The sequence below is a fragment of the Zalophus californianus genome, chromosome 4 (assembly GCF_009762305.2).
Source record: "Zalophus californianus isolate mZalCal1 chromosome 4, mZalCal1.pri.v2, whole genome shotgun sequence".
In the NCBI taxonomy this organism is placed as follows: Eukaryota; Metazoa; Chordata; class Mammalia; order Carnivora; family Otariidae; genus Zalophus; species Zalophus californianus.
This window is the reverse complement of record NC_045598.1, coordinates 115399352-115422041: the sequence shown is the minus strand read 5'-3', so window position 1 is coordinate 115422041 and position 22690 is coordinate 115399352. Positions and strand designations below refer to the sequence as shown.

General features: G+C 37.5%; 1 protein-coding gene and 1 non-coding gene across 6 annotated transcripts in view; both read left to right on the top strand.

Moving 5' to 3' along the window:
• Positions 1–22690, top strand: part of ATP6V1H (ATPase H+ transporting V1 subunit H) — a 124043-nt gene that overhangs the window by 31829 nt on the left and 69524 nt on the right. For all 5 annotated transcript variants that reach the window (XM_027610489.1, XM_027610497.1, XM_027610466.1 and 2 more), the window contains 2 exons: positions 9053–9150; positions 19502–19694. In XM_027610489.1, coding sequence (XP_027466290.1) covers positions 9053–9150; positions 19502–19694 — 291 coding nt within the window. The remainder of the gene's footprint in view (positions 1–9052; positions 9151–19501; positions 19695–22690) is intronic.
• LOC113917284 lies at positions 14465–14568 on the top strand. The gene has a single exon (XR_003518189.1). It is a non-coding gene; the product is annotated as a U6 spliceosomal RNA (small nuclear RNA).

Genomic DNA, 22690 nt, shown 5'->3' with positions numbered 1-22690 from the left:
AACATTGGGGATCATTAAAATACATGCACGGAATGAACATTAAGGAGGGAAGATAAGAATCTGTGAGTTTTATTTTTCTAATCAGATTTTTGGAAGGACTGTCTGGAAGTATATTCTGGCAATACAAAAGAAAGTAAAGTGATAAGGTATTTCAGTATAAGATTTTCTTTTACAAATCATTGTCAAAGCATAGCACTGATAATAAGTAATCTAATATGGTGCATTAGATGTGTTCTTGGAAGTTGTATATAAAGCGGTAATTCATAAAGTAAATAATATTTTCTCAAGTTCACAATTTTTCTGTGTAGTAAAGAATCTCATTACATGACTGAGCCAATTAGGTTGAAAGCAATGCTTGAAGAAGAGTTAGAAATTTGTAAATTAATAATGAAATTACTTTTTTTTTGGTTAAAGTCTAAGACTAAATTATCTTAATTTAGGCATTAATTTAATCTTGGTATTTTATAAGTATTGACTAGACGATCTCTTTGAGTAAGCCAAACTTCAAGAGAATTCTTGAGCTTATATATATTTTAGTTCCTGCATATGAGGTAATAAACCTTGTGGTTGTTTTGTGCTTTGTAGAACTGATTTGAGTTCAGATTTGAGGAGGTTTTTTCCCTTTAATTTGTTAGGACTGGTATTTCCCTTTATTGATGATAGAACAGTTGAAGATTTTAAGTGATTTGCCAAAGATAATTTGGCAAAACTCCTGATAGGCAGAGCCTCTCCACTTTTCCCTTTCTTCCTTTGTCTTTTTTCTTTTTCTTTTCATTCTTGTTGGTTTAAAAAATTTTTTTTAATTTAGTTTAATTTTTTATGTTCATTAACCACTGTATAGTTTTTTTTATAACATCTTAACTCACACAAAGTAAAATGCACAGATTTTTAAATATTCAGCTAAATGAATTTATATGTCCTGTGTCCTCCTGCTCAGTACCTTCCTTTGGCTAAACTCTCACCAAGGTTATTGTTTTCCTGGTATCTGTTACCAGTGATTAGTTTTACCTACTCTTGAACTCTACTGTAGTGGAATCATATAAAACATGAACTCTTACATGTCTGAATTCTCTTGCCAATATTGTGCCATTGAGATTCATTCATGTTGCATTTAACAGAAATTCATTCTTTTTATTGCCATGTAGTAATTCATTGAACGAATATTTTCTATTATCTTATTAATGGATATTTTGGGTTACTTCTAGTTTTTGGCTATTGTGAATAATTTTGCTATGAACTTCTTGTACCTGGCTTTTGTAGATGTGATCGCTGTAATCACTTACGTCTGGAGCACTTAATTCTAGAATGGAATTGCTGCTTTGTAAGGTATATGTAAATTTAGTAGATACTGCAAATCAGTGTTCTAAATCAACTTATGTGTCCCTCAACAAAGTATGAGAATTCCAGTTGTTCCAGTCCTTACTGACACTTACATTGTCTTGTGTTATTTTTTTTGTCTTGTGTTATTTTTTAAAGTGAATGTCTGTGATAGAATTAAAAACGACACACATATATGCACACTCACTTTTTAGTTCTACAAGAAAAGATCATATAATTGTCATGAAACATAAATACTTTTGGGTTTATTCAAATCAGCAGTCCTCCATTTCATGTAAAACTGGCTTCTGGAATCTATTTTTTTAGTCACTTATGTGTTTGAAAAGTTCGACTTGCTGCTTCAATTCCACTGTACTGTGCATTTTTACTATCTGTGGGACAGGTGCTTTTTACTGCAATGCAGCATGTTAAGTGTGCACGATTCCAAAATTTTAGTGAGTATTATTTTTGCTCTTATTTAGTTTGTACTTAAATCCCAGCATTATGAAGATGAATATTGAAAATATGTCTATAAATGTTTTAATAACATTAGTTTTACTTTGGTACAATATCACTAATTTTTATGTTTATCTTTTGTTGCCTGCCTGCTTTCTAATTCCTTAGTTCTTAAATTACTTTGTAATTCTGCAGAATATGGATTTCTGAGATCGTATTTGCCACGAAAGTGAATTTTACCAGTTGCTATTTTCCCTATGATGTGATTATTCCACCATAACATAAGAGAGTTTGCATTTCAGCAACACTGGAAAATTTCTTTTAAATGTGTTGAGAAGTAAAAATAGTTTAGCAGTGAGGTTTGCTGCAGTGAGAGGGCATGTTGTGGCCAGTTCTCAGCCCAGGATGTCTGGTGCAGCACAGAGAACTGTAGTTCAACCATGAAGAGAGTGGATTCCTAGGGCCAATCCAAGATTAACCCACTGTTTTAATTTCAACAAATTATATCTCCTTTTTAATACTCATCTGAAAAATTGGGTATCATAATATTTCCCTTTTATTTTTAATTTTAATTTTTTTAAAAGTGCTTTGAAAAATGTGTTAATAAGTTATTTTTATAAAACATTTTTAATTTCTTTTTTGACAGTGTTTTGATTAGTTGTGAAGGTTAGAAGATACATTTTGATTCCTGAAAAAACAAAACCTTTACCTTAAGGAAGAACTCTGGTTGGATGACATTTAAACAAATAGTATTTAGGAAACAATGCATTGAGTATCTAAAATATCTTTATTGTGTGTGTGTATTTTGTTGTTGTTATTAAGTCAGTCCAAATACAGGTGATTTTTTGTTAATGGAGAAGTGAATTACTTTAGTAATTTATTTATTTATAAAAATTTTATTTATTTCACAGAAAGAGAGGGAGAACACAGCATGGGGGTGGGGAGTTGGGAGGAGCAGAGAGAGAGGGAGAAGCAGACTCCCTGCCGAGCAGGGAACCTGATGCAGGGCTCTACCCTAGGACCCCAGGATCTGAGGATCATGACCTGAACCGAAGGCAGATGCTCAACTGACTGAGCCAACAGGGACCCCTACTTTAGTAATTTAAATGAAAATTATCATCTGGCTTAAGTAAGCTCTTTTACCATAAATATTTTCTAGTAAAATAGATGATAATAAGGTACAGCCAGAATTGACTAGCAATTTATATTAGTTTTCAAATTGAGATAAATTAAAAGAAAATACTAGACAATCATATAAGATCCATACTACCAAACAGATTTAATTTTGGCTCCAAAAAGAAATAGGATAATGGTGCTATGTTGTATATATTTCTGCAGTATGGATTGTTATTCGGATAAAAATTTTGGCCAAACTTTTAATTATGGAACCATATCTGTTAGAGCCCCATTCATTTGGAATTTGTGTAAGATATGAAGTTTGTTTATTTATTTTGTTTGTTCATTCAATCAAGAAATACGTATTGAGTACCAACCAGGGACAGTGCATGGTGGTGAAAGCATAGCACTGAACGGGATGGGCAGGACTCCTGCCTACATAGGGCTTCATCTGAGGGAGGACAGCATTAGACAAGTAATTACACACTGTGATTCTTTTAGTACCCTTCTGGCAATGCTTGTAAGAGAGAAGCACAGGTTCTTTGAGAGTGTGCAGTGAGGGGTCTCATCTGGGGTCAGTTTGCTCAGGCTTCCTGAGGAAGCGGAGGAATGAGACCTGTGCCTGCACTGGAGGGAAGTGTGTGGAGAACATGGGCAGATAGGGGAGAGCCGGTGGTGCTGTAGGGGTGCAGGCGTAGGGAGAGTGGGGAGGTAAGGCAGGCAGGCCCAGGGTATTCAGGGCCTTAGCGATCACATAGGGTTTTAGGACTTTTCCTCGGCAGGGGGAAGCCATTGAAGAATATTAAGATGGGGAGTCCCATGGCGTAGAGCAGACCTGGGAAGGAGGGCAGCATTTGTCAGTGCATAGTGCTGGATCTGCCATCCTGCAGCATTAGTGCTGTTCCCTTTGATTGCTGTATGGCTTACTTTTTTCCTTTCCTGGCATTCTGTCACTTGTCTCCTCAGCAGTGAGTCCCTCTCTAAGGAGCCTGCTTAAAAGAGCACCCATGTCTCCCTCTCTGCATTTCCTATTTCCCTTTTTAAAAAATTTTGTATTGTTATGTTAATCACCATACATTACATCATTAGTTTTGGATGTAGTGTTCCATGTTTCATTGTTTGTGCATAACACCCAGTGCTCCACGCAGAACGTGCCCTCTTTAATACCCATCACCGGACTAACCCAACCCTCCCTCCCCTCTTACTGTTTTCCTTTCTTAATGGCATTTTTGTTGTATTGAACTTGTCAAACTCCAGTACGCTCTGTAATTTAGCTGTTTTTGTGTGCTTTTCCTCTTTCTCCATTAGACTGTAAGCTCCCTGATGGAAGAGATTGAGGTCTGTTTGTTCATGGTTGTGTGTCCAAGTGCAAGAACAGCGTCTTACACATAGCAGTCACTCAGTAAACATTTGTTGAATGAATATTGAATACAGACTTGTAGAACCTTTCTGGGGACTAGTTGAGAACTTAAAATGATGGAGGCCTTATGTCCCTTTCTAGTTTCTGACAGTCCAGGCAGTCTGGGGTTGTAGCTGTCAAACAGTTTACTAGAACTGCAAGGGCAAATGGGCTTCTTCATCTTTGGTTGGATTCTAGCTACAAATATATTTGAAAATAAAGTGAAGTCCCTTCTGCATACCAGATAATATAAGCAACCCAATAAATGCTGAATGGAGTATAAGATTTCTTAAATGGAAAAAGAAAATTGCAAATGAAAGTTATAGTATAATCTTATTTGTGTTTTTTAAAAAAAGATGTACATATAATGTATAGAATCTGCAGTTTACACAGAAATCTACTAATAGTGATTGTATCTTAGTGGTACTGAGGGGTGATAAAAAGGTTTTATTTTATGCCATTCTGTATTGACTGGCTATTTTTTAAAAAAGATTTTTATTTTTATTTATTTTTAAATATTTATTTATTAGAGAGAGAAAGTGGGAGGAGGGGCAGAGGGAGAGGGAGAGAGAATCTCAAGCAGACTCCCTGCTGAGCACGGAGCCTGACATGGGGCTTGATCTCACAGCCCGGAGATCATGACCTGAGCCAAATAAGAGTCAGATGCTTAACCGACTGCGCCACCCAGGTGGCCGTTGATTGGATATTTTATCATAAATACGTACAAAGAATTTCATGTAAAATTAAGGTCAATGAAAGTCATGTACACAAATATTATTGAGGTTCCATACTATCTGTCAAGTCTAGGACCCAGAAGCTGGATCATATAGGCAATGTCCTTCGGAGTTCTGAGCATAGGAGTCAGGGGGAGGTCAGCTGGAAAAGGTGAGGCTCCGGTATACAGCTTCAAGGGAAGGCACAGAGATGTTCTTCCTTATTTGATTCTTTCTTGTGACATTTCTGTTTGGAAGGAGCAGTGTTTGATTACCTCAAATACTACTTCATCAGTTTGGCAGTTTTTGATATTGTCCTGTAAGATAGACTATTTCTCTGTCATTCACTTCTTGTTCAGTTTGTCTTTGAAATCTTGTGAGATTTCAGGATTTTCTATTAGCAATTACAGCTATTTCAAGAATACCTAATATAAGAGGAAATCTAGCAAAAAAGAGAAATATATACAGCAGGAAAAGATCAAGATTGTGTTTACATTGAACAGTGTGGAGGATAGTAGTACATTTTTATATTATTTTCATGGAAGTGGAAATGAGCTTAAGGGAAAGGATAAGGGGGCTTCTATATTTTGTCCTTTTTTTTTTTTTAAATAGTATCTTACTAGGCAGAAAACAAAAATCACTTCACTTGGACAAAATATATCTTAAAACTTTAGGTTTTACTTTTTTCCTCATAAAGCCAAATGGCATGATAAAAAATAAATCCAAGTGGAATGAATATTTATTCATTTAGCAAACAAACATTTTTAAAGTGCTGGGTTGTTTGTCTTTTTTTTCTTTTTTCTTTTGTCAGGTACTATGCTTAAATGCTGAGATTAAGAAAGACTCCTCTTTTGCAGGGCACCTGGGTGGCTCAGTCATTAAGCGTCATGCCTTAGGTCATGGTCCCAGGGTCCTGGGATCGAGCCCCGCATCGGGCTCCCTGCTCCGCAGGAGGCCTGCTTCTCCCTCTCCCACTCCCGCTGCTTGTGTTCCCTCTCTCCCTGTGTCTCTCTCTGTCAAATCAATAAATAAATTAAAAAAAAACTCCTCTTTTGCTCTCTGGTCGAATAGGGATGACTGAGACACACACACACACACACTCACACTCACACACACTCACACTCACTCTCATACAAAGGAATTTACAAATAGAGATTTATATGTGGCACATGGAAATGATTAATTCCATCTGGAGAAATCAGAATACAGTAGTAGTTGCAGCAGCAAATGTTTGTTGACTATTATATGACAGGTACCATTGAAAACTCTTTCATAAGTTAACTGATGAAATTATACCGACATTCCATGGGATTTGTCCTGTTAACCCCATTTTATAGATAGGAAACTCATTCAGGGTCACATAGTTTGTAAGTGGCTGAGTGTGGCAGGCTGGTTCCAGAACCTTTGTTCCTAATGATTATATACTATATACTACTATACTACTACCATACTATATACAGCTGCCTTTCTTTCGTGGTGGAGGAGTTAACGATCTAACAATTTATCTAACAATTGATCTAGGTTAACCAGGCAGCAGGTGAGTCAATTCAGACGGCGAAGAGAATCGGGAGAGCTGTTCAGTTAGTAGTTGGAGATACAGGTCTGGTTCTCAGGTGAAAGTAACTGTTGGAACTGGCATTTTAAAGTCAGTGGTGATCCTAGAATTTGCCATACTAATGGTGTGATAAGATACAAAAGAGGTAAAAGTTTGGTGATAATTCCTTCAAGAAACCTTCATGTATTGGGAGGAAGAAAGATGCAGAGGTTGGTACAAGGCTTAGGGACAGCTTTAAGGTGGGAAAGGATTGAATACATATAGAGGCTGAGGAGAGGAAGCCTATCAAACAGAGACTGCGGATGTAGAGAGGGGTCTGATAGACGGAACATCATGTGGGAGGAATGGGGTATAGACTTTGCTGGGGCTGAGGGTGTGGACAGGAATAAGTCTGCTGGTCTCCTCAGTGAGAGAGAGGCAAGAATGGCCATAAGTGTAGATCAGTTGGGGGGTGAGATGTTGGCAGCTGGCGAATCTCTAACTGGTGGTATGTATATTTGCTCATACTGCTGCGAGTGAGGGAAGAGAGTAGGACAGGAGGGTAGTGGTGAGTATGGGTGACTGGGGAGTGGCAGAGAGAACAGACCAGAATTGCTTGATGGCTTTGCAGGATTGTATGATTTTCTCCAGCAGTACTGAATTACCTTTCTCTGGGAGTAGAGATGGTGACTGTTGGCTTGATTGAAGACTGAGTATTTAGAAAAAAATTGTTGAGTAATTTTGCACGTGAGAGTAATAGGACACATGTGAGTGAAAGATAATAAAGTGATATAATCTGTTTTGTTTAATTGAAGGCAATAATTCAGTCATTTGCCAGTGTTGCCATCAGTATATACTTTGAAAGTGATTTCTGGAATGGTGTTTGGACTGCTTCATTATGTATAATAGGTGCGAGTGCAGTTTTAGAACCAGGATCTTTAATAAGCACATTTAGAATGTGAATCTGGAAGCTCTCTGACCGTGAAGAATCCATATTTGAAACGTATCCTGTATTTCAACATAGTATAGTAGAATGGACACAGAAAAGAAAGGCCTCCAGTGAACCAAGACATTTTTGTGTTGAGAGGAAATTGATGATAAATGGAAGAGGAGACAGTGCCCTAGGTTGCATTTTTATTCATTATATGTAGAAACCTTGCTTAGGCTATCTCTCTAACCAAGAAAAATGGAATTCGTCTTTCACAAAGGATTACTACATGCTGACTTAATTGGAAGAAATAACATATTTTTTTTCCATTATGGAAGATTGTTTTAGAGCTGAAAATTTACTTTTTTTTTTTTGGTCATTTCTGCTGTTTTGAGTTTCCAGGCAAATTATATTACTAGATAAATAGCACTTTTGGGAAACTATGTTCACTACTTTCTAGGTAAAATCTAAGATAACCTTTTCTTGATAACTTTTGATAATTCCACCAAATGTACTTATATCTTTGTGTTTTTGTAGTTGAATGCCTAGAATTTCCTTGAAGTGTTAGGTTTTAATGAACTTGGAGTTAAAACACAGAGCTTAGTAGCATCGTATATATTAGGTGTGAATTTTTATAACATTCTTGATTCTCTCTCTTTCTCTCTTTCTCTCTTTCTTTCTTTCTTTCCTTCTTTTTATTTTATTTTATTAGCATGTTCTTTAAGGCTAGAGCCTGAAAATCCCTCTTGTCTCTCGGTTCTTATAGATGCTAGGCTCATGGCAAATATTCAGAGAAGAACCCAGGTTAGGTGTTGCTATTAGCTTTGCTAAAATGGAGGTGCCTGCATTATTCCTGGGGATATTATTCCTGTTTATTTCACGTTCCAGATTCAAGCACAGTTTCCGTAGAATGGTACTATTGAACTGATAGTTGTTAAAAATTGTAGAGCAAAGGTCTTTTTCAAATGTTTAATTAGACTCCTTATATGGTGTATATATATATATTTCTAAATTCCCATTTATTGAATTTCTACAAAATGGCTAGCTGTATGCTAAATGAATTACTTAATCCTAGCAGTACCCCTTTGGTATGCTTGGGGGCATCATCCTTCTTAAGGACAAAGAAATTGAGTATTGGAAAGGTTCAGTGACTCACCTCAGACCATTTAAATATAGGCTCGTCTCAAAGCATACACTTTTATCTTTTTAATTTTATTGTCATTCTTTGATATTTCTGCCGTTACGAAGAGCAGTATTATCTATAGTGCCTGTCTTCAGGACTAAGTGAAACATTGCAAGATAACATTTAACAAGCCATTATCAAAGATATAGTTACTTTGTTCCTTGATTTCCCTGTGTGTTAAGTAGTCTTGAACTATGTAAGTTTAATTTGGCAGAGAAAATCAACTGCATTTCTAAAAGGTAGAGAGAAAAACAAAAATGGAGATTGATTTTGAAAAAATAGTAGGGACTTTTGGATGTTCTGATGATAAGAAACTCAGTAAAAAAATCCAGACTTTTTGTATGTGCATGATCTCATGTCTTTAAATCCTTTCCAATTTTAAAACCTTATACTTCTTCTTGCATAGAGTTCTCAGTATGTGCAGTGTGTTGCTGGGTGTCTGCAGCTGATGCTTCGGGTCAATGAGTACCGCTTTGCCTGGGTAGAAGCAGATGGGGTAAACTGGTGAGTGCCCTTTTACTTTTAATGTAGAATAACATTTGAAAGCATCTCTCCTTGACATTTTCAAAGAAATTAATACATTTAATCATCTAAAATTTTTTTTCATGTCTGTTTAACAATAGATTATGCTAACCTTCATGGAAGTCAGTAACTACTAAATGGAATGTTTCTCCTCTCCCTCACTTGGCCTGTGCTACTTAAGAGGTTAAGAACTCCGAAAAGTCTATGTTTGATAGAACAAATTCTAGGTATTCAGAATAGAAGAACAATTATAAAAGTATCTTGTGGTAAATGTAGACAAAAATCAACAAGAAAAGATCTTTTTTTTTCATGTTATGTTAATCACCATACATTACATCATTAGTTTTTGATGTAGTGTTCCATGATTCATTGTTTGTGTATAACACCCAGTGCTCCATGCAGTATATGCCCTCTTTAATACCCATGACCAGGCTAACCCATCCCCCCAACCCCTCCCTTCTAGAACCCTCAGTTTGTTTCTCTGAGTCCATAGTGTCTCATGGTTCGTCTCCCCCTCTGATTTCCCCCCCTTCATTTTTCCCTTCCTGCTATCTTCTTTTTTTTTTTAACATATAATGTATTATTTGTTTCAGAGGTACAGGTCTGTGATTCATCAGTCTTACACAATTCACAGTGCTCACCATAGCACATATCTTCCCCAGTGTCCATCACTTAGTCCCCCCATTCCTCCCACCCCCCACCACTCCAGCAACCCTCAGTTTGTTTCCTGAGATTAAGAATTCCTCATATCAGTGAGGTCATTTGATACATGTCTTTCTCTGGTTGACTTATTTCGCTCAGCATAATACCTTCCAGTTCCATCCACGTCGTTGCAAATGGCAAGATTTCATTCCTTTTGATGGCTGCATAATATTTCCATTGTGTGTGTGTGTGTGTGTGTGTGTGTGTACACACACACACACACCACATCTTCTTTATCCATTCATTTGTTGATGGACATCTTGGCTCTTTCTATAGTTTGGCCGTTGTGGACATTGCTGCTCTAAACATTGGGGTGCAGGTGCCCCTTTGGATCACTACATTTGTATCTTTGGGGTAAATACCCAGTAGTGCAATTGCTGGGTCATAGGTTAGCTTTATTTTCAACTTTTTGAGGAACCTCCATACTGTTTTCCAGAGTGGTTGCACCAGCTTGCATTCCCACCAACAGTGTAGGAGGGGTCCCCTTTCTCCGCATCCCCGCCAGCATCTGTCGTTTCCTGACTTGTTAATTTTAGCCATTCTGACTGGTGTGAGGTGGTATCTCATTGAGGTTGTGATTTGGATTTCCCTGATGCCGAGCGATGTTGAGCACTTCTTCATGTGTCTGTTGGCCATTTGGATGTCTTCTTTGGAAAAATGTCTGTTCATGTCTTCTGCCCATTTCTTGATTGAATCATTTGTTCTTTGGGTGTTGAGTTTGATAAGTTCTTTATAGATTTGGGATACTAACCCTTTATCCGATATGTCATTTGTAAATATCTTCTCCTGTTCTGTCGGTTGTCTTTCGGTTTTGTTGACTGTTTCTTTTGCTGTGCAAAAGCTTTTTATCTTGATGAAGTCCCAATACTTCATTTTTGCCCTTGCTTCCCTTGCCTTTGGCGATGTTTCTAGGAAGAAGTTGCTGCCACTAAGGTTGAGGAGCTTGCTGCCTGTGTTCTCCTTTAGGATTTTGATGGACTCCTGTCTTATACTTAGATCTTTCAACCATTTGGAGTCTATTTTTGTGTGTGGTGTAAGGAAATGGTTCAGTTTCATTCTTCTGCATGTGGCTGTCCAATTTTCCCAACACCATTTGTTGAAGAGACTGTCTTTTTTCCATTGGACATTCTTTCCTGCTTTGTTGAAGATTAGTTGACCATAGAGTTAAGGGTCCATTTCTGGGCTCTCTATTCTGTTCCATTGATCTATGAGTCTGTTTTTGTGCTAGTACCATACTGTCTTGATGATGACAGCTTTGTAAGAGAGCTTGAAGTCCGGAATAGTGATGCCACCAGCTTTGCTTTTCTTTTTCAACATTCCTCTGGCTATTTGGGGTCTTTTCTGATTCCGTACAAATTTTAGGATTATTTGTTCCATTTCTTTGAAAAAAGTGGGTGGTATTTTGGTAGGGATTGCATTGAATGTGTAGATTGCTCTAGGTAGCATTGACATTTTCACAATATTTGTTCTTCCAATCCATGAGCATGGAATGTTTTTCCATTTCTTTGTGTCTTCCTCAATTTCTTTCATGAGTATTTTATAGTTTTCTGGGTACAGATCCTTTGCCTCTTTGGTTAGATTTATTCCTAGGTATCTTATGATTTTGGGTGCAATTGTAAATGAGATCGACTCCTTAATTTCTCTTTCTTCTGTCTTGTTGGTGTATAGGAATGGCACTGATTTCTGTGCATTAATTTTATATCCTGCCACTTTACTGAATTCCTGTATGAGTCCTAGCAGTTTTGGGGTGGAGTCTTTTGGATTTTCCACATGAAGTATCATATCATCTGCAAAGAGTGAGAGTTTGACAGCTTCTTTGCCGATTTGGATGCCTTTTATTTCTTTTTGTTGTCTGATTGTTGTGGCTAGGACTTCTAATACTATGTTGAATAGCAGTGGTGATAGTGGACATCCCTGCCGTGTTCCTGACCTTAGGGGGAAAGCTGTCAGTTTTTCCCATTGAGAATGATGTTCGCTGTGGGTTTTTCGTAGATGGCTTTTATGATAGTGTTAGAGGTATGTACCCTCTATCCCTATACTCTGAAGAGTTTTGATCAAGAAAGGATGCTGTACTTTGTCAAATGCTTTTTCTGCATCCATTGAGAGCATCATATGATTCTTGTTCTTCCGTTTATTAATGTATTGTATCACATTGATTGATTTGTGGATTTTGAACCAACCTCGAAGCCCAGGGATAAATCCCACTTGGTCGTGGTGAATAATCCTTTTAATGTACTGTTGGATCCTATTGGGTAGGAATTTGGTGAGAATTTTTATATCCATGTTCATCAAGGATATTGGTCTGTAATTCTCCTTTTTGATGGGGTCTTTGTCTGGTTTGGGGATCAAGGTAATGGTGGCCTCATAAAACAAGTTTGGAAGTTTTCCTTCCATTTCTGTTTTTTGGAACAGTTTCAGAAGAAAAGGTTTTAATTCTTCTTTAAAGAAAACAAGAAAAGATCTTATCTAAAAGAATGAATATGATCCATTCTTTGTAATGTTTTGTAATTAGACCATTCTCTGTGGGGTCCTAATTTGCAGGTCCAGAGGAGCTGCCCTCTCAGGTTAGGAAATGTACTTCTAAAACAAACAACCCCCCCACTCCCAGACAGAATTCTTTTTTACTATGAAAAAGCCAACTTACTTATTCATTTTTTTTAAAGATTTTATTTATTTATTCATGAGAGACAGAGAGAGAGAGAGGCAGAGGGAGAAGCAGGCTCCCAAGGAGCAGGGAGCCTGATGCGGGACTCGATCCCAGGACCCTGGGATCATGACCTGAGCCGAAGGCAGATGCTTAACCATCTGAGCCACCCAGGCACCCCCAACTTACTTATTCATAATGAGAGATGTCACTGCTCTTAAACCAAATACTCTCTTTGTTTAGTGAAGACATTGTTTATCTGTTGGAGAACCTATACAGAAACTAGTTTGTCAACAGAAGGTTTCTTGGTGAGCAATAAGAGTTGATTGAAGACTCCTGATACTGTGTCATCGGACTCTGCTGGGCCGATACCTCCATCTCCAGTGTAGGGATACACCTGCCAGAGGGATCTCCTCAGCCAGTATTTGCATGCAACTGCCTCAGCTGGGTTGCTTCTGCAAATGGTTCTTCTTAGGACTTGCGTAGAATTGTAATGAAATACTCAATTACTGTTGACTCAGTAAATTAGTAGTCTTATATTTTTTATGCAAAATTTCAATCTTTTTATACTTATTTAACCTTCAGTATGTCAGGAAAAATAGCCATGACAATTTGCTGCATGGACCTTTTAGAAAACATATATTTGGCCATTTTACATATAATTAACAGAATTATGAATAAAGAAATAGTGAAAAACAACCATTAGAAATCCTAATAAGAATTTTTTCATGGTTAGGGTACCTGGGTGGCTCAGTTGGTTAAGCGTCTGACTCTTGATTTTGGCTCAGGTCATTATTTCAGGGTCGTGAGATTGAGCCCTGTGTCAGGCTCTGTATCCAGCAGGGAGTCTGCTTGAGATTCTCTCCCTCTCCCTCTGCCTCTCCCCCTGCTCGCATGCACCCTGTCTCTCAAATAAAAAAAAAAAGAATTTTTTCATGGTAAATCTTTCTGTAGTAAGTGAATTTTGATGCACAAACATCATGAAAGATGAAAGAAAACTATCACATGTCCTTTTAGCAAAATGGAATGGTCCGGGTTCTTATTGCAAAATATTGTGTCGAAGGCTTTCATGTTGAACAGCTAAATAAGTGAGAATACTGTATTTCCTTTTTTTTGTCCTTAGAGATATATTTTCACTTATTGATTCTTGAGTTTGACAAAATCCATTTATGATACAGTCATCTGAAGACTCAGAGTTTGAGATTTCACTTATATGACCAATTTCATCATCATTGTTAGAGAACAGAATGCTGTCTCTGCTTTCAACTTCTGATTCATCTAATAATTATGAAATGCCTTCCTCAGGTAATTGCCATTATGGATGGAAAATACAAAGTTCTGAATTCTTTGAATTTCAGTGATAACACAGTGTCAGGAGACTCAGCGGAAGGACTCAAGGGACTCAGCATGTAGTCATTCTCATGGCTGGGATTTATTTCAGAGACACAATAGATCTGGAGGAATCCATGTTAGGATTCCTATGTTCTATCCCTCCTGTGGGCGTCACACAGCGTACTTTTTCCCCAGTAGCAAAAATGTGGCAACATTTGTGTGATTTTTCTGCTCAGGCATCCCCCTAGAGACTCTGCACCCATGGTTTTTACTGGAAGTTTGTCAGGTAGGCACCCTTTGCCTAGCATGCAGGAAAATTCCAGACTCCAGAAGGACAGCACGTGTTCAGTATAAACAGAAGCATATTGTTTGAGCATACAGTATAGGAAGAGTGAGCCACCTTTATCATTTAGGGAAAGTTTTGTATCAGTGTAGGGAACTGTTTACCACTCAGGTACCCAGAAGCCAGCCAAAGGCTCACTTTGTAGGCAGACTTTTCTAAGAATAGCGGTTTCAGGACTGACTATGATGTTAATTTTTTATTGCACAGAAATCTAAAGGTAGACTAAAGAGATGGTGTTTCCAGCCTTTTTACCTTCTTTAATAATGATACCATGCTTGCTTTGGCAGCACATATTCTAAAAATGGAACAATACAGAGAAAAATAGCATGGCCCCTGAGCAAAGATGACATGCAAATTTGTAAAAATGATGCAATATTTTGGGCAATAGAATAAGAAAGGATAATTACTTATTTCATTATATCATCTTCCTAGGCGATTTCATCATTCTCCAGTTTTCTTATAATTTTAGTCTTTAATTTTTTTAACATAGTTGGGAATAATGAATATATAATGATGAAATAGTATCTCAGATAATAAAATGGTATAATTCTTCAAATTATGGATAATATAAAATCACTGAAATCCCATAATATATCTTAGGTTTATGAGTGGATCCAATAGACCTGTGTAGTAATTGCAAAATAAGTTGAATTTCATTCTGTTACATACAAAAAAAAATTTCCTTTTTGTTTTTTGGAAGATCTGGAAAAGAAAATAAAAGTGATGAATCAGCAATTTCTACAAATAGAATTGCTCAAAAATAAACGCAAATACTGAAATTTGGTCCAGTGGACCCTAAGGTATACTGAAGTTAACCAAATGCAGCTCTTCTAGTTACTGGCACTTAGTATTTTGGAAGACATGAAGCAGTATTAACTGTTCAATTTAGCAACAAGAAGCAGGGACAAATATAGTCTAGAATACTCCGTGTTCAACCTATACGTTTCGATATACTAATGACTGCTAAATTAGATTAACAGTAATAAAAAAATAGAGACCTTTAGGTTGAGAGCAGGTATAAATAAAGGTATAGTATGTTAACTTGTTGATAGTATCACAATCAAAAAACTCATTTAATCTTTTAATTTTTGAAGAAACAAAACGTGTACATTTCTTTTGTTTAGGATTGAAAATATCCTTTGTTTCTTTCTTTTTGGTATTCCTCAACTCAAAAGCAGGAATTATGTGAGGAGGAAAAAACTCAAGTATAGCCTTTTTGAAAAGAATAGAACTGCTATTTTAAAAACTCCAGAACATTTTTAGCTATATCATTTTTTTGTTGTTAAAAAGTCTGTTATGTGGGGACACCTAGGTGGCTGAGTTGGATGAGCGTCTGACTCTTGATTTCAGCTCAGGTTGTGATCTCAGGGTCCTGGGATCGAGCGGGGAGTCTGTTGGAGATCCTCTCTCTCCTTCTCCCTCTTCCCCTCCCCTCCTGCTTGTGCTTTCTCTCTCTCTCTCTCGCTTTCTAAATCAATAAATAAAATCTTAAGAAAAAGCCTTTTATGTGAATGATACAGTACTGTTTCTGAATGTTTATATACCTATGTAAGACCAAAAATATACTTTGCATTGTCTTGCATATTGACTTCACTAGAAAGTCTGATAGCACTGATTCATTAAATACTGGAGCAAAGGAAGCTTTTCTGGGATAATTGCCTCCACAGATTCAATTGGCATTGAAGTATTTTGAAAGTATAAAGTAGTATATAATGAAAGTAGTACGTAAATGAAAGGTAAGATTTATTTGAAGCATCAAAACATTATATTATTGGGTGATGTTGTGTGATGAGGTGCAAGGTGCTCATGGGTTTGAAGAGCAGCAGTTAGCTAGAAGTGTGTCAGTCAGCCAGTAAATTAGCTGTTTTGTCTCCCTGTGCCCCTCATTGGCTTGATTTTTTTAAAACCTTAATTAAAAACAAAATAGAACACTAAATAATTATTTTGGCTCATGAACCTTAGCCTTCTAATTTTGGATTTGACAATTTGTATTTTTTGAGCTCTCTGCGTAATGTACTGCATATTATAGGGAATACAAAGAAGTGTATGGTCCTTTTCCTTTAAAAAATTATAATCTAGTTGGAAAGTGTTAAATAGCTAACAAAGGTAGCACTCAGGATTCTATAGCATCATTCAGTAACTTTTTCAGTGATTAAAAATAACACTAAACTCATCAGTTTGAGAAGGATAGCAGACACCTAAATGGGGCTCGATACTGACTCATTCTTTAGGTCTCAGCTCAAGGGTCACTTCCTTTGAGAATCCTTCCCTCCCACTGCGCTGCATTCTGAGTTCCTTGAGGACATGGGCAGTGTCTGTTTTTGCCCACCATTTGCCCCCCACAAGTGCCCCGTGCCTTGCAGTGTACCTGCCATATAGATCTTCAATAAATGTTAAATTGCTGTATTTAGGTTTATCTTGGGCCTTTGTGTCCTTTGTAAGCCCTTAGCATGTTTTCATGCTCCACTGTCTTCAGAGTTAGGGTTCCTGCCTCTAGGGGAAACCCTTCCTTTTTCTGTTAAATAGGAACTTTATTTTGCTTCATTAGAATTTTCTTGTAGTTAATATTTGGATATAGAAGACTTCCTTATTTTTTCAACAGACTCATATATATTGTAGACAAATTTTGAACGCTCTGAGATTTCTCTGCAGTGTTCATCATTGTTGACTGCTGCTTCCTTTGAAATCTTTGTCTTGGTTTCAGCAATAGCGTATTGGTCCGGTGCTCTGTATAACCCTTCTGGACATTTACAGATTTGTTAACAGATAATTTAATATAAAGAACTATTAACTAGGTGTCTGAAAACAAAACTCTCAAGTGTCAAGAGAGGTAGCAGGTGGAGACGCTTCCCCTGAAGTTGTGGAGCAAAGGTAAGAGATTGGAATTAAGAACGTTTACGTGCTTCAAGGAATGTGTATTCAACTGAGATTTAATCCAGGGCTTGTGTTCCTGAGCTCAGAGGAAGGGCCTTGTAGGTCAGGGACCCAGATGGCTGGTGCTGCTCTCTCTGAACATGTGCAGGGAGGCTGTTCAGCCAGCGCGTTGCAGACTTAATTCAGCCGCTGCCACGGCAAAGTACAGTCGCTGCTGTGGAGGTGAAGGACTGTTGTTGGAGTGGTACTCACAGGGGCAGGAAGCCGACAGGACAAAGCCTCTTCTTCCTCCATCTTGGCAGTCAACCTCTAGCCGCTCCTGTTGGCAGAGCCGGCTGGCGGAGCAGAAGTGTAGCTTAAAGTCTCAGCCACAGCATCACAAAACAGAGTGCAGAAGGCTTACCTTAATAAGTGGAGCAATCAGAGAGCAAAAGGAAAGTAGGTACTAGGGTATTAATAGCATAGAAGGACTTGATTTTACAGTTTTTGAAACACTGACATCAATATTAAATAAAAGCAAGTCTTAAATAACAACCCCAAGTAGAAAAGAGGTAAGGGAGAAATCAAGCATGAGAAAATTAAGGGCAGTTCAGCAAATTTATAACTGTATACAAATCACAAAAATGGAGAAATGGCACAAATATAAGCCTTCCACTAAATTAGTAGTTGTAGATTATAAAATTGGATTTAAAAAATCTTACTTATTTTTATTAATAGACTTTTTATTATTTTTAAAAATTGTTTTTTGTTTTTTAAAGATTTTATTTATTTGACAGAGAGACAACGAAAGAGGGAACACAAGCAGGGGGAGTGGGAGAGGGAGAAGCAGGCTTCCCGCGGAACAGGGAGCCTGATGTGGGACTCGATCCCAGGACCCTGGGATCATGACCTGAGCCAAAGGCAGACGCTTAATGACTGAGCCACCCAGGCGCCCCTAAAAATTAATTAATTTGTTTTATTAACCTATAATGTATTATTTGTTTCGGGGCTACAGGTCTGTAATTCATCAGTCTTACACAATACACAGCACTCACCATGGCACCTACCCTCCCTGATGTCCATCACCCAGTTACCCCATCCCTCCACCCCCCTCCCCCGCAGCAGCCTTCAGTTTGTTTTCTAAGATTAAGAGTTTCTTATGGTTTGTATCCCTCTCTGGTTTCATGTTGTTTCATTTTTTCCTTTCTTCCCCTATGATCCTCTGCCTTGTTTCTTAAATTCCACATCTCAGTGAGATCATATAGTAATTGTTTTTCTCTGATTGACTTATTTTGCATAGCATAATACCCTCTAGTTCCATCCACGTTGTTGCAAATGGCAAGATTTCATTTTTTGATCGCTATATATACACACACCACATCTTCTTTATCCATTCATCTGTTGCTGGACATCTGGGCTCTTTCCATAGTTCAGCTACTGTGGACATTGCTGCTATAAACACTGGGGTGCAGGTGCCCCTTCGGATCACTACATTTGTATCTTTGGGGTAAATACCCAGTAGAGCAATTGCTGGGTTGTAGGGTAGCTCTATTAATAGACTTTTTAAAGAGCAGTTTTATGTTTACAGAAAAATCACAAGTCAGAATTCCCATATATACTTGTCATCCCATAGTTTTCCCATATTAACATCTTACATTAGTATGGTACATTTCTTTAACTTGATGAGCCAATATTGATATATTCTTATTAACTAAGGTCCGTATTTACGTTAGGGTTCACTCTTTGTGTTGTGTTTTGAGTTACCCATAACGTCTCTTGTCATTTTTTAGTGGTTTATCTTCTTTTTTGCTTGCATGTAGGCATTCCCCAGGGAAATTTCCTTTGTCTTCTTACTTGACGTAACCTCTTTCATTTCCATATGGCTTTCCCAGTTTCCATATCAATAAAGTGAGAGGTTCACCTAGAAGCTTCTGAGGTTTTAACCCCCAAAGTTAAAGATTGGCTGTGTCCAGTTCAGACTCATGATGGGCTTTTTCCAAATTCATCCCCTTTTCTCTGTGTGAGGTTCCTAAATATCTTTAAAGGTATAAATGATCCTCTTGGTTATCCAGACTCAAAAATCTTAATATACCTTCTAACTTCACCAAGCTGTACATCTATTTGTGTTACCAAGTCCTTTTGATTTTAGCTTTTTTATGTGTGTCTTACTATTTCTTCTGCCGTATTACAAGTCTGTGTTTCCTTTCTCATTGCTTCTCTGCAGCAGGTGCTGCTGAATGCTGAAGTCCTGTGACTTTTGGAGAGAGACTTAAGTGAGGCTGTGCTGGAAATGGCCCTCTATAAGTAGGGGCCTACCTTGCTTGTTATTTCTGGCAGAAAAGAAACTGAGGACATAATTCAGAGAGACTTGTTCCATTAGTGCAAAAAGAGAATAAATAATTATTTTTTCTTATTGCACTGTTATAGTAAATGTTTTCTTAATGTGTGTTCCTTTTCAGCATCATGGGAGTTTTGAGTAACAAGTGTGGCTTTCAACTCCAGTATCAAATGATTTTTTCAATATGGCTCCTGGCATTCAGTCCTCAAATGTGTGAACACCTGCGGCGCTATAATATCATTCCTGTCCTGTCCGATATCCTTCAAGAATCTGTCAAAGAGAAAGTGACAAGAATCATTCTTGCAGCATTCCGTGTAAGTGTTTTGTGGTGTTTTTTTAATGGTGTGTGTGCATGCGTGCACACGCGTTTGTGTGTGTGGCATTTTCCCTGTGAAGTATATTTGGGGGATTTTTAGCAGGTGGGAAAAAATGGCTTGTTCTCCATGTAGTTATGAAACTACTGGGCCTTGGTGAACATAGAGTAAAATCTCACTAATTTGTATTGTGGCATGGGGGAGTGGGATTGAGGAAAAACCATTTAAGTGCGTAAAATATATGAGTTACAGACTTACAGGAGATGTAATTGTATGATGTTCATGTAGAGGAAATCCCTTTTTGTTGCATTGTGTTCCAAGACACTGTTAGGGAAGTTTTTCTCTTAAGGGGCCCTTGTTTTAGTATAGAGTTGTATTTCAGATTTTGGATCTGCTGATGAGCAGTGTCTTTCTGGGGCAACTCCAAAAGATCTATAATCATTTTGTTTAGTAAAATTGTCCTATTAGGATATTAGAATTTGGGTGATATTTAAGTCAGCTTCCTCCCTTGAACAGATGAGGGAGTTGAGGACAAGAGGGAGAGGAGAGTTAGAATCGGAATCCTAGCTCTTCTGGCTGCCAGGCAGCTGTAACACAGAAATAAAGTATTGTTAATCGGTTGCCCAGACCCAGTGTATTTGCCATAGCAGTTGTGTGTTGATCATTTTGTTGCTTACCTTAGGGTTTAATTGGGCTTCTGAGGGATGACTTGGCTGATCTAGTATCTTTTTCTTTTTTTTTTTGTCTTTTCACTTTCTTTTTTTTTTAAATTTTATTATAGTTTTTGATGTAGTGTTCCATGATTCATTGTTTGCGTATAACACCCACTGCTCCATTCAATACCTGCCCTCTTTAACACCCATCACCAGGCTAACCCATCCCCTCACCCTCCTCCCCTCTAGAACTTTCAGTTTGTTTCTCAGAGTCCATAGTCTCTCATGGTTCATCTCCCCCTCCAATTTCCCCCCCCTTCATTTTTCCCTTCCTGCTATCTTCTTTTTTTCTTTAACATACAATGTATTATTTGTTTCAGAGGTACAGGTCTGTGATTCAACAGTCTTACACAATTCACAGCACTTACCATAGCACATACCCTCCCCAATGTCTATCACCCAGCCACCCCATCCTTCCCACCCCCCACCACTCCAGCAACCCTCAGTTTGTTTCCTGAGATTAAGAATTCCTCATATCAAAACCTCAATGAGATACCACCTCACACCAGTCAGAATGGCTAAAATTAACAAGTCAGGAGATGACAGATGTTGGCGGGGATGCGGAGAAAGGGGAACCCTCCTACACTGTTGGTGGAATGCAAGCTGGTGCAGCCACTCTGAAAACAGTATGGAGGTTCCTCAAAAAGTTGAAAATAGAGCTACCCTACGACCCAGCAATTGCACTACTGGGCATTTACCCCAAAGATACAAACGTTGTGATCCGAAGGGGCACCTGCACCCCAATGTTTATAGCAGTAACGTCCACAGTAGCCAAACTATGGAAAGAGCCAAGGTGTCCCATCGACAGATGAATGGATAAAGGAGATGTGGTGTATATATACCATGGAATATTATGCAGCCATCAAAAGGAATGAAATCTTGCCATTTGCAGTGACGTGGATGGAACTGACCCTAGGGTCTTTTAAGGATGCTACCCAAGAGTAATAATAGTGGGCAGTTTAGAAAGTGCTTATTCTGTGCTATGCATTGTTCTAAGGCTTTCCATTTGTTAATTCATTTAATGCTTACCACTGCCCTATAACATGGTAATTATTGTTGTTATTGTTAGTGTATTGGTATCATTAGTATTAGTATTGGTCTTCTCATTTTATGAATGGGGATACTGAGACAGAGAAGGCACATTGCTGATAGACATACAAATCCAAGTTATTGGCTTCACAGTCTGTTTTTAACTATTATTTACTCTTATGCTTTTTTTAAATAAACAAGAGCAAATCAAAACTAAAAAGTAGTATAGATGTATTGCAAAAATTTAAATGGCATAGACCTCACATTTGCCAAACATAGTCACTAACATGTTTCAGATTTTTCTAAGCACGTAGAGATAAATATATAAATAGGTATGTAATTTTGTATTTAAAAATAAAATGACGTCATGTTATAAATACTGTTCCATAACTTTATTCTTAACAATCTATAATGAATATGCGTTCGTTTTCATATATGTGGGTCTTCAGTAATTTTTTAAATGTCTGTATTCTACTGTGTTGATGTGAAGTGGTTTCTTTAACCAGTGTCCTGTTGATGGGCATGTGGGGTGTTTCCAGTTTTTTCTACATGTCTGCCCACTTTGATGAATATTTCTGTTGGGATATAGTTCTATAGGTGTAATTGCTGAATTAAGTAATAAACTTTTACAGTTTTGATAGGTAACACCAAATCACCTTTCATAAATGTGCAAGTTTACATTTCCATCAACTACATGTTGAAAGTACATGCTTTTCCTTTCTTCCACTTGGCATTTCTTTAATTGTTGCAAAAGATGAGCTGAAAAGTGAAATCATTATTTTAAATTTGTATTCTCTTAATAATGAATGAAGCTGAGCATTGTTTAATAGCTTTATCAGCTATTTCTATTCTACCTATAAATTGCTTACTCATAGCATTTGTCACCTTTAAAATTTTTAAATTTAGTGTGTAGGAACTCTTTTCTAGGTGTTTGTAGTTAATAGTATTAATAACTAATGTTTATGGAGAGTTTATCCAGTGTCAGGCACTGTTCTAATTGCTTTAAATGTGTTACTCATTTAATCTCCCAAGAACTCCATGTAATGGGCGTTAGGCCACAAGAGGTTAAGTGATTTGCCAAAATAGCTAGGAAGTGGCAGAGCAGGAATTCAGTCTCAGGCAGTATGACTCATGCTCTTAACCATCATGCTAACCTGTCTTTGATGCTGAGAATAATAACTGTTGTAATTTGTTGAATGATTTTCATGCATTGCCTTATTTAATCTTTGTGATCATCCACTAGGTTCTACCATT